The sequence below is a fragment of the Hydra vulgaris genome, chromosome 04, assembly GCF_038396675.1.
Source record: "Hydra vulgaris chromosome 04, alternate assembly HydraT2T_AEP".
In the NCBI taxonomy this organism is placed as follows: Eukaryota; Metazoa; Cnidaria; class Hydrozoa; order Anthoathecata; family Hydridae; genus Hydra; species Hydra vulgaris.
In genome coordinates, this window is record NC_088923.1 from 3,960,001 (window position 1) to 3,972,500 (window position 12,500).

A 12,500-nucleotide genomic window follows, 5' to 3' on the forward strand; every position below is an offset into this window, starting at 1 on the left:
TAAAGGAAGTATGTCGAACATTGTTCCTTCACCAACCCAGCCAAGGCTCTGAGCAATCTTACAAAAGTAAACATTTTAAATCACATATAAAAACTTTTTTTAACAGCATTAAAATTTAATAGTTTTCTTATTCTTTAAATTAAATAAAACCTTACTTTAGTAATTTCAATACTAGATGGATCTCCTATAACTTTTCCATCATCCTGTCGATAACCAGCATACCTAATTAACTGTGAATTCCAGATACGAAAACCTTCTTGGTTCTTTTTTTTATGTGGAAAAATTGAAATTGAAGACCTTTGAGACAAAAGAAATTTATCTTTTAAATACATGTTAACATAATAATTAAACTTTAACATTTAAATAAAACTAATAACTAATTTAAATAATGATTAATCAAAATGCCTAAAAATTCATAAATAAAAAAAATACTATTAAAACTATATGACTGTTGTGTATTCATTAAATCAAAGTAACAAAAAATTTTCAATGTAAAAGCCATAGTTAAAAAAAATATAATAACAAACAAAAAAGTCTAACTCACCTGAAAACCAAAAAATTTTAAAGAAATTTTAAACTTATGTTAAATTTAATAAAAGAACCTGTTAATATTTAAAGGGATTAATCTAAATTTAAAGGGAATTTTTTTAAAGGGATTAATCTTAATTTAAAGGGATTAATTTAAAGGGAAAAATACATTATCATTATAATTTTAAGTATAATTGCAGCTTAATTACAACTTTAATAAAAAACCAATTTGAAACTTAATATGAAAAAAATTAAAAAAGTATGTACATATATATATAATATATATATATATATATATATACATATATATATATATATATATATATATATATATATATATATATATATATATATATATATATATATATATATATATATATACATATATAGTTTAAGAAAATCATTAAAAGCAAATTAATATCATTAATATCAAACAAAAATTCTAGTGCAGCCAAAATATCAAGAGGCATATGGAAAAAGAACTTGCTTCACTTTGAAAAAACTAAAAGATTAAGTAAGTGTAAATCTCAAGAATCATAAGGAACAATATGTAAATATCAACAAATTGGCAAATAGTTAACCAATACACCAGCTTGACATCAGACTGTGAAAATGTGAAAGGACAAACAAAGAAAATTTCAGATGAATGTTTAGAACTATGGGCTAATTTGAATTTTCCAACAATAAATAAAAGATCAGTGCCAAGAATAACAGAAAAATTCATTATTACTTACCTTATTACTTATTTGAATATAAGTTATTATTTTAAAACAAAGCGGAAACATATTACTTCATTTCTGAATGAATACAGAGAGGAACATGAAAGTAGTAATGAATCATTAAGTGACAGTAGCAGTGATTATGAACCTTCAATACATATTAATAAACAACAAATTAAACAGAGGGCAGTTAAGGCTGTTAAATTGGTTTGTCAAGCAAAGGTAAGTACATGAAAAGGCCACAGAAGAGAAAAGGACTGAAGGTCAAGAATTGGTGTTTGCATTTTGATGAAAAAAAATAGCTGGGGTGGAACATCAAGCAGTTGTGATAAAGAACAATAAAAAGAGATTAGGCTAAATCTAATGGTACTGTAGAATGGAAAGTCTGGACATTGAGACTTTTGAATAAATATGATTTATGGGGATCTATAAGAATGATTGTGACACTACAAATGCTAACAGTGGAAAAACAAGTGGCATGATACAGTATTTAATGACACATTTTTAAAGGGTTTCAGAAACCTCTCTATGTTGGTTGTCAACACCATACATTAGATTGATTATTAAAGTTACGTCTGGATGACTTTTTTGGAGGTAATACCAATTCACCTGAACTGTCATAATATTTGGTCTTGATTTACATGCAATTGGTCTATTTCATGTAAATCAAGAGCTTTGATACTCATAGCTGCTACAGAATGACTTAGAACAAACTTTGTGTCTTGCAAGGCTGGAGTTTTTATCATTCTGAAAGCTAGAAGTGTATTTATCTTTATCTAACTATATTTCTCAAAAACTACTTTTTACAGGTGATTTTACTTTTTACAGATAATTGTAAACTGTAATTAAAAAAAGTAGGTTGATTGAACACTAAGACTCATTTTCTATAGTATAGTGTTCACTTGTAAAGAAAACAAAATAGAATCTCTTAAGGTTAATTTTAAAAGTTTATCAAATATTAGCCTAAAAGGAAATCACAGGCAATTTATTTACTAATTGCTTACATACCAATTCCTTCAGACAGACAATGACTTTAAATGACAGTTAAGCTTGTTGCTGGAAAATGGGCAGATATCTGGTTTTTAAACCAAATAATTAACCCTGAAAATAATAAAAAATACTGGAGGAAGCCATTAAAGATCATCCAAAGGCTATCAATATTTTCATGAAGTTTTGGTGTGATGTTCTTTCGTCTATAAATACACAAAAGTCCAACATTTGTGCAAAACGAGCAGTAAAAGTTTTAAAAGATATCAAAAAGTCTTTGCAAATCTAAAAAAAATCAAAAAGTCAAATCTAAAAAAACTGTTTATTAATAAATCACAATTAAAGTAAATGCTAACCTTTTTGTTTAATGTAGTTTTATCAATACAGTTTTTTAAACATTTTGATGTTTTGCTACTTTTATCAATATAGCTTTATTTACTATAATGTATATCCTTATTACTTGTATATCCTTATGTATATCCTTATTACTTGTATATCCTTATTATATATATTATTACTTGTATATCCTTATTATATCCTTATTATATCCGTATTACTATGTATATCCTTATTACTTGTAGTAATGTATATCCTTATTACTTATTTGAACATAACTTATTATTTTAAGACAAAGGGAAAGGCATTTTACTTCAAATTACCAGTAAAGAATTTCTAGGCATATTTCTTATGCAATTAACAGCTTTTGGATCAGCTTTTAAGTGGGTCAGTGTGGGAGTTTTTTTCTAGAAACATTATAATGAAACTAAGTTCTCTTAATTATTTACAAAAACTCATCAGAATATGGCATGCTCATTGAGTTTGTGAAAATATCATACCCCTAATATATATATATATATATATATATATATATATATATATATATATATATATATATATATATATATATATATATATATATATATATATATATATATATAAATATATATAAATGTATATAAATGTGTATATATATATATATATATATGTATATATATATATTTATATATATATATAATATATATATATATATATATATATAAATATGTATAAATGTATATATATATATATATATATGTATATACATATATTTATATATATATATATAAATATATATATATATATATATACATATATACATATATATATATATATATATATATATATATATATATATATATATATATATATATATATATATATGTATATATATATATATACATACATTTAAGTCTAATAAATATATATATATATATGTAAGTCTAATAAATATTACAATTTTTTTTTTCAGTTTCAACAGCATGTTTCAATTATACAATAATCATTTTTAAGTATAAAACTGTTAAATATAAAAAATTTTTAATGTATAGTGAAAACAAACATATATTTAATTTTATTTGTTAGTCAAACAAAAGCAAACATGAAAAGTGTAAAAACTACATCATAGAGTAATGAAAAATGTAGATTGTACTTATTGTAATACATATGTTATAGAGTAATAGAAAACGTTGATGAGAGCTGAAGTGATAGCGTGTAACTAAAAACTTGTTTATTAAGATCAGGTTTTTCCCACATAATGTGTAATGCTTCTTTGATTTTCAATTTTTTGCAATTTTAAATGTTCCTCAATTCTTTCAATCAAATTTCGAGTGGTTTGACCCACTCAATTCTTTTAATTGACATTTGATTAAAAGAATTTAGGAACATTTAAAATTACAAAAAACTTCTCATATAAATAAAAAAAAGTGCTTTTTTAAGTGATTATGTTCCTTATAAGTCCATTAAGTTTTGAAATTTCAGATTAATTACCTAATATTCCCCTTGTTTGTTGCAAATCGAAGATGTTGCAAACAGCACTCAATCATTTGTTGTGCAGTAGTTACATGGCGACAATCAAATACCTAGAACAGAAAAAAAGTGTTAGAATCTATCAGTCAATCTATCTATCAATCTATCAGTTTAAAGTTCCAAGTTGTATTTAGTAGTTTATTGAATGTTTAGGGCTTCCAATTAAAAATTTTTTTTCAAAGTTTAAACCTGAACATGTTCAAACTATTACGGAAAAAGGTTTGAACTTTCTCAAAGTTTAACTTAGTTATGTTAAAACACACTAAAGTAATAAAAAATATGCGTAAAAGTATTTATTTGTTTATTACCATTAATTAAAATAAAAGTAAATAAAATCAATGAATACTCTTCATAATTTGGTTTAAAAAAGTTAGAGCATCTAAAGTTGCATCATTAAAAGAACTTCTTATTTTAGTAGCAAAAAGACTAGAAAAAGCTCACGCTGCTTCTGCGGATGTGGGAAGAGTTCTTTGAAGAGCTTTGAAAAGTAAATCTAATACTTGGGTCTAGATTTAAAAACAGCCATTTTCTTTTGAACAAGGTTTGTTCCAATTTCCTGATAGTTAAGTTTCATTTCAGACTTTATAAAATTTTTCAATAAAAAGTTCGAGTTGCTGAGCTAAATTTAATTCAATTTTGATAACTTTTACATTTAATAACTTTAATCAGTTATACTATCAGTATTTACTTTCTTGTCAGAGCTATGGTCAGATGGCTGAAACAATTGAATGAGATTAGTAGCAAGATTAGTAACCGTTTTTTTTTTAATCTTGTTGCCAAATTGGTTATCTTTATTTGAGACATTTGGATTTGACAATTACTTCATGAGATGAATTAAATGATTGCTTCTTCTTTCAATTATTCTATATTCAAAAATCGGTTTAACAAGTTGACTTATAGGGTATTAGCTTCATGAAGTTTTTTTCTTGTTAACTTAATCACAGTTTTAAAATACAAAATATCAGCACCTCCTTTTGAAAGAGTATAAATGGCGAATTTTAGCAGTTTTAATGCAACACAAAGTTTATTTATGACATCAAGCTCATTTTTAGTTAGACGAAAATCAATATTCAATGTTCGGAGTCGGAATTGCTAAACAAAATTGCGACTCTAACTCCAATAGTAAAATTTATCTGTATTGCATGTACGCATGTACAAAATTTTTAATCTTTAACGAACTTTTCATATATTTGGCAAAAAAAATTTTCTTAAATTAACACGTAATAGTTTTTTAAAAATTCCAAGAGTTTTTTAAAAATTTTGCTTTGGAGTCGTAGTCAGAGTTGGAGTTGTACTCTGAAAAGTTCAACAATTGGAGTTGGAGTCAGTACTTTTTTTTTATGACTCCACACCCCTAGTAAGAAAGTGAACAAACAGCAATAAATTTTAACAAAAGTAGTACCAAAAACTAATCTTCTTTTCTATACTTTTCTTTTTATTTATTCGTTTTATTTTATCTGTCTTTATATGGATATTTTTATGTTTTCTTTTTTTCTTATTCTGAAACTTTCATTAATCTTTGTTTGTTTTTTGTTTTGCCGTTGTAAATAGCACCTGACATTGCCGCAGGTACTTTTTATATTGCCATTGTCAAGTCACTGCCACAAATTTTAGCTCATAACTGAGTCAACTCATAGCTATTACAAAGTTTTGTAATTGCTGTTGTGTATTAAAAGAGCATATATTATTTTGGAAATTATTCTTGCTTTATTGTTCTTTCATTAAAATACTTCAAGTAAAAAACATGCTTTTTCTAAAAGTGTGTTAACAATATTTGGAAGCAGAGGATTTGGGGGCCAGAGGCACGTGTCTCAATTGTCTCATTTATAATCCGTCACTGTCACTGGATTCTTAACATTTCAAGAAATTGAAATTCTCATGATGATTTTACTGAAGTATACTCATCAAATGTAAGACTAAATTTACATTTATCTTCAAGTTTCATTTTCAAAGAACTTATAACTTATTTCTTAACTAACCTGAAGTATTTAATGAAAAGATCGCAAACGGTTTGAGGACTTTGACGGATTTGGTATCCCTGGGTACAAAATGCTGACTGCAAAGTTTCACTTCTAGCAATGGTGTGAAAGCTGATTCCATCAATTGCTGATAGTCAACTTAAAATTTTAATTTGCTGTATTTTAGCTGCAGGAATGTTTCCTGCAGCCTCAGGTGCAGTGTTATTGCATTTAAGAATTTCAATTTTGTGTTTTTAAATGCCTTTCAATAGCTGTTGTTGTTGAGCCAGGTGTTTTGAGAATAATTTTACAGAGTTTACACTTTGTAATTCTTCGGAAAATTCGAAATCGCGTCAGATCTTCTAGTTGTGCTTACATCTTTAAACTTATCCATATGTTTTTTATTTTGTACAACTAAAACTTTTATTAGTTTATCAAAGCTATATTAATTTGTCTTTTTTTTCTTTAAATTTAGAAATTTCAATGGTCTATTTTATGGGTACCACCATGGGGTACCTTTAACATTTGAAAATATGTAACGCACATAACTATTTTTATTTTAAAACTCAAAAGTAATGTTCTAAATTATTTGTTTACATAACAAAAATTAAGAGTAATAAAAACTGTCTGAAAAAGTCACAGTTTTGAAAGGAAAACTGTCTAAAAAAGTCACTAAGATTTTCAACTGTTAAAAAATGATGATAAAAAACCTAATTTTGATATATATACATGTTTGAACTCTTAGAGAAAATTTCTTTTACTCAAACCTCTTGGAAAATGGCAAAAATTTGAACATTCATACCTGAACATGTTCTAACTGGAAGCCAAAGTTATGTTATGATAATTGTATCATGCTAATTTAATATACAAAAACACAAAAAAATATATACATTAACATACAAGATTTGATAAAAATATGATAAAGGATAAATATGATATGATAAATGCTTCTATAATAGTAAAAATAATAATAAAAAGATAAAAATAACATAAGGTTAATATAAATACTGAAACAATTTATAAGAAGAAAGAAAACTAAATAAAAAAAATACGATATAAAAATATTTACAAGTTATAAATAATATTAAATTAATAAATATTTATAAAATAAAGCATAAACAAAATGTTGCCTAAAATGTGTTATAATTGATAAAACGAAGCTGATGCTAAAAATATATGTTAAGGTTGATAAAACGTGGCTGTTGCTATAAATGTGTTAATATTGATAAGGTAAAAACCCTACTATAAAATTTTTTTGTTTGTTTTGATAATATTAGAGGCCTGTTTGATGCTTAAGGGTTTTGACCCACCCTTAAACATAACTTTATAACCTAAGTTTTGAAATCAAGTGTTATTTTATTATAAAAAACACAATTAGGGGATGAGTTAATTGCCCATAATGCCACACTAGTATTGTTTTAAAGATAGGATTCTATAAATACAGACTTTGACAGCAGGATTCTATATCTTTCAAGTGGAGGTTGATTGTATATAGATTTACTTAGTAACAAGTTATTTTTTGTTTTGCGATGATTATATCATATAACATAAATGTATATTGCTAGTTTATATCAAATCCATATTAAATTATCATGGAAGTGCATTGTTTGGAAATTCTGCTGATTAAGCCAATGTTCTTGCAAAAATTGTGAAGGTGAAGGTGATTCTAATCAGCCACTTAGATTCCACTTTTATTTTAAACAATGCAAACAAGTTATTGAAACAACTAACAATAAATCCAATGGAAAACTGTTATTAACAATTACTGATAAAAATAGAGTGAATAATTTTTTTTTAATGATGAATAAAATTAAAGAAAAACTTAGTTTGGAGATAATGAAAACGCATTTTGATTGATTATGTTATAAAGTGTATTTGTAATAATTGGTTTACTGAAGAAAATGGGAAAATACTTTTTGAGTTTGATGGTAACAAAAATGCAACAAAATAAAGTGATTTAAAAAATCTTTCTGAGTTAGAATCAAACAATCTTTTAATGCTTAGCTAATTGAATGAAATTTCCATCAAAACCAATTTAGTGACAGAAAGTTGGCACTATTGTTTCTGTTAGGAAACTGCTGCACTTATGCACTTAAAAAGTATTTATCCATTAAAAAAGAAGATGTTATTGGAACTATCAAATTTATTTATATATTTGTAAAGTTGTTGGGAATATTGTAATGTGAATTTTGGAAAGTTTGTAATGTGAAAGGTTTTGGAGCAGATATTCGTTATAAAGATAAGTATTATGCAGTTATAGGATCACACACAGATAAAAGTCTCCTATTCTTATTGAATGTGGCAGATATGGTTAAAAGAATAAAAAGTTCAGGCTTAAAATGTGATAAGAAGCTTACAAAAGATTCTTCTAAATGTACTTCTTACGGCTGTAGGGAGTTAGTCAACATTAAAAGGTATCTTTTGGATTTTATGATGTAGCAATTACGATCTGTATTGCAAAAGTTACACTCTGGTATTGATGACCAGCATTGCTACACTTTAGCAAATATTGATGACCAACATTGCTGCACTTTAGCAAATAAATTTCTAAATCTAGTAATAACAAAACTTTCTTGATGCTTCAAGAAGTCTACAAAAAAAGAATTAGGATTGACATTTAGCCATGCTAACCTATCTACTGACATAAAAGTGTCTGATGTTGGCAATTTTTTTCAAACCAAGTTTCTATGTTGTTATGATAAAGCCAAGTAAAAAACGTTCAAGGTCAGCAATTTAATGACTAACTTGTTTTTTATAATTTTGAGGGCATCTACATTAAAAAAATGCTTACAGGATCAATAAAGCGTACCAATGAATTTTTAATTTAATGCTCTGAGGCTGAAGCTTTTTTAGTTTATATTGTTATGTAGTATTTAATACTTCTAATGATAAGTCATTAGCTAAGTTGTTAGCGTGGTGCACATGAAAATATTAGTCTTGAGCATCCATCAAAATTGATAGTGTAGAACAACTATATAACAACTAAGAATATTTTTGTGTGAAATAACATATAACATAGAGAATGATAATATAATTAGATGTAAAAAATTTGAACATCAAAAAAAATAACTTTTAAATATTTGTGAAAAATTTACATGCAACTTTTTCCAATGAATTCTTCCAATACAACGTGATGCATTTCTCCAAGCAAGACGAGCTCCAAATATCAGTTCTTTTTCTATTAATTCATAAGAACCATATGCGTCTATTTCTTGTAACACCTCAGTAATTCTTTGTGTATGTTGTATTGTATTCAAACTAAATATAAAATAAAAATTTATTAGGTTTTCATATTAAGTTAAAAATTCATTTAGATATGTTGTTATAACAAATTTTTTTCTTTTAATTTTTTTTTCTTTACTTGCTTTTGTTTCTCAATTAAAACATGTAAAAACGTTTCAAACTTAAAACTGTAACATATCAAAACTTTGAAAATGCAAAAATTTTATTACTTAATCACTATAAAAAACAAAGAATTTTTTAGATAACCACAAAAAATTTCCCATACTAAACATTACTATTTCCTCTAATAAACTTGGTTTACATAATTATTTCCCACAATAACTTGGTCAACATAATTATTTTGCATAATAAACATAGTTAACATAATTATTTTGCATAATAAACTTGGTTAAAATAATAAACACAATTAACATAATTATAAAGTAAATAAACCTGGTTAACATAATAAATTTGGTTAACATAATAAAGTTGGTTAGCATTAAACTATTTTAAAAACTACTAAAAACTTATTGATTTAATGTTTTTATCTATTTTTTCTTTAAATTAAAAACAAGTAACAATAATTTGATACAATAAAATGATTACTATATACTCATTTATAGTTTTTTAAAACAAAAAAAATCAAAATAATAAGGGTGGTTTGATGCCTTCATTATGATAACTATGCCCTAATTATGATGGTTATTAAATTTCCAATAAGAATTTTTTTTTATTTATGAATAGCGACTGCTTCTTCATAGTAAAAACATAAAGAAAGAAAAATAAATCAACAGCATCTTATTCATATTCCTCACAAAACAGAATCAGCAAATAATTGCATAGAAGTTGCAGTATTCTATTAGAGATACTTTCAATTACTGGAGATTTTAAAAATATGATTATTAATCAACATCAACAAACGTTAATAACTCGCATTAAACTTAGGAAACAGCAGATTTAAGTGTTACAATATATATATATATTTATATATATATATATATATATATATATATATATATATATATATATATATATATTAGATATATATATATATATTAGGGTTATGACTTTTTGACTTTTTTAAAAAAAAAATTTCCTGTGTCATAAATCAATAAACTTTTGTTAGAAAACATTTAAAACATGTTCAATTCCTCTTGGTTGTAAAAACCCTTCATTCGTGAAATGATGATTTGTAATTTTAATTGCACGTCACCCCGCAATTAAAATTACGAATCGTCATTTATTTAATCTTGTTACTGCTACTACTAATACGTGTGGCTTTGCTGAAAATCTTGTATAGATTAGTATACTTGTATAGATTAGTAGTGTTTAGAACTTTAGAACATTTTGGAAAATTCCAGAATCTTTTAGACAACTTTAGAACATTCTGGAACAATTTAAAACATTCTGGAACAATTAAGAATATTCTAGAACAATTTAGAATATTCTAGAACAATTTAGAACATTCTGGAGCAATTTAGAATAATCTAGAATAATTTAGACTGTGTATATATAGCTGCTTATCTAATTTTATAGTTATTACAGAAGTAACACATAACAGCGTACAAGCCTAGCGATAGTAGCATTCAGAAGAACAAGGATGTCTGGACCAATAATCTGGTAAAATTTGAAGACTCATAAAAGAAGAAGAGTGATCCCTTTGGAAGAATATTCACTAGAAGAAAAGTGCAGAATGCCTCTACAAAAGCAAATTATCAGACACTACCATTTCCTTGGATCATAAATCAAAGGAAGAAAGGAGAGAATAGCGGAAATAAATTCACCAAATTGTGGAAAAATAAACTGAATTTTCCTCATGTATCTGATCAAGCTATATGAACAAAGCTTGATAAAATACTGAAATGTTATGATGAATGTGTCAAGTGGGGAAACTATGAACCCCTTGATAAAATTTTTGATATTACTAAAGTGGATGGAACATGGTTATATTCCAAAGACAAGCAATTGAACCATCTCCAAATGGAAAGCAAAGAAACAGTAAGATACTCTACATGCCAAGCGACCAGTAAAGACTCTATCAATCCCTCTAAAAGACAAAAACTTTCTAATATGTCATCCAAGTCATCATCTTACTATCCTGGTTTTAATGATTCTGACTCTGACGACAGTGAATATGAAAACGATAAAGAAGAGACTACTCCTAGCAGAAAACACTATAAAAGCAAAATTGCAGTCAACTTGGTGACCTACATAAGAGTATCAACAAAAAAAGCTGCTAACATATGCAAGCAATTGGCTTGTGAAGGCACTGACATTCCAACTCTATGTCAATCAGCTATTTACAAGTCAACAATCAGAGGCAATCAAGCTGAAAAAAGAAATGATTGAAAAGTTGCATATTGGAAGTTGGTCCTTACACTTTTATGGTAAGCATATTAATGGAATCGATTATCATGTGGTCATCCTTAAAAATGAAAGAAGAGAAATCAATTTGGATGTTCTGGGCTTGATAGATGGCAGGGGAAAAACTATTGCTCAAGGATTTCTAAAGTCTTTGATGAATTTCACCTAAAGAATTCAATACAGAAAATTGTTGCAGATACCACCAGAGTTAACACTGGAAAAAAGAATGGTCTAATATTGCAACAAATGTTCACAGAGAAACGCATCAACAAACCTCAGTTTATCAGTTGTCAACACCATGTATTAGATAGAATCCTCCGTTTGGTGATGGATGAAGAACTTGGAAGTAAAACACAATTGCCAAACATTGAATATCCATTTATTGGAATATCTAACAACTGAAAACACAGTTTGATAACAGAATAGAATTAATTCTTGAAACATCAGGCTGGAGAGATGATATGAAATTTTTATTTCATCTCACTTTAGTGTTCCAATTTTTTGATGAAATGGGACATTTTCCATTGACCGGGTTTCAGAAATTACCCAACAGCAATGCAAGGTGGATTTCCAGAGCTATACTATTGATCCTGGCCTTCATTTTAATTCCTTCAACACGAACAGTTCTGCAGGGAGTATGTAGATTTATTGGAATGGCTGGGCAGACCATTGGTTTACAGACCAACTGTACAATGAAAACAACGTTTATAACTTGGCTGAAGTACTGAATTGGCTTTAAGCTCTTTGAAAAATCACTGGAAGCCAGAGCTATCCATACTACAGATCCCCAGGAAAAATCAATGCGCAAATGCGCAATCAAAGTAATGAAGGAAATGTATTCATCATGCAAAAATAAAGACAAATTGCACCTTCTATT

General features: G+C 26.6%; 1 protein-coding gene across 4 annotated transcripts in view; it reads right to left on the reverse strand.

The window, feature by feature from the left end:
* LOC100206499 (nitric oxide synthase 1) overlaps window positions 1-12,500 on the reverse strand; it is a 101,549-nt gene that overhangs the window by 42,090 nt on the left and 46,959 nt on the right. For all 4 annotated transcript variants that reach the window (XM_065795272.1, XM_065795273.1, XM_065795270.1 and 1 more), the window contains exons 4-7: window positions 9,133-9,295; window positions 4,041-4,132; window positions 156-297; window positions 1-57 (exon numbers count right to left, since the gene is read on the reverse strand). The exon at window positions 1-57 is cut by the window's left edge and continues 83 nt beyond it. In XM_065795272.1, the coding sequence (XP_065651344.1) occupies window positions 1-57; window positions 156-297; window positions 4,041-4,132; window positions 9,133-9,295 (454 nt within the window). The remainder of the gene's footprint in view (window positions 58-155; window positions 298-4,040; window positions 4,133-9,132; window positions 9,296-12,500) is intronic.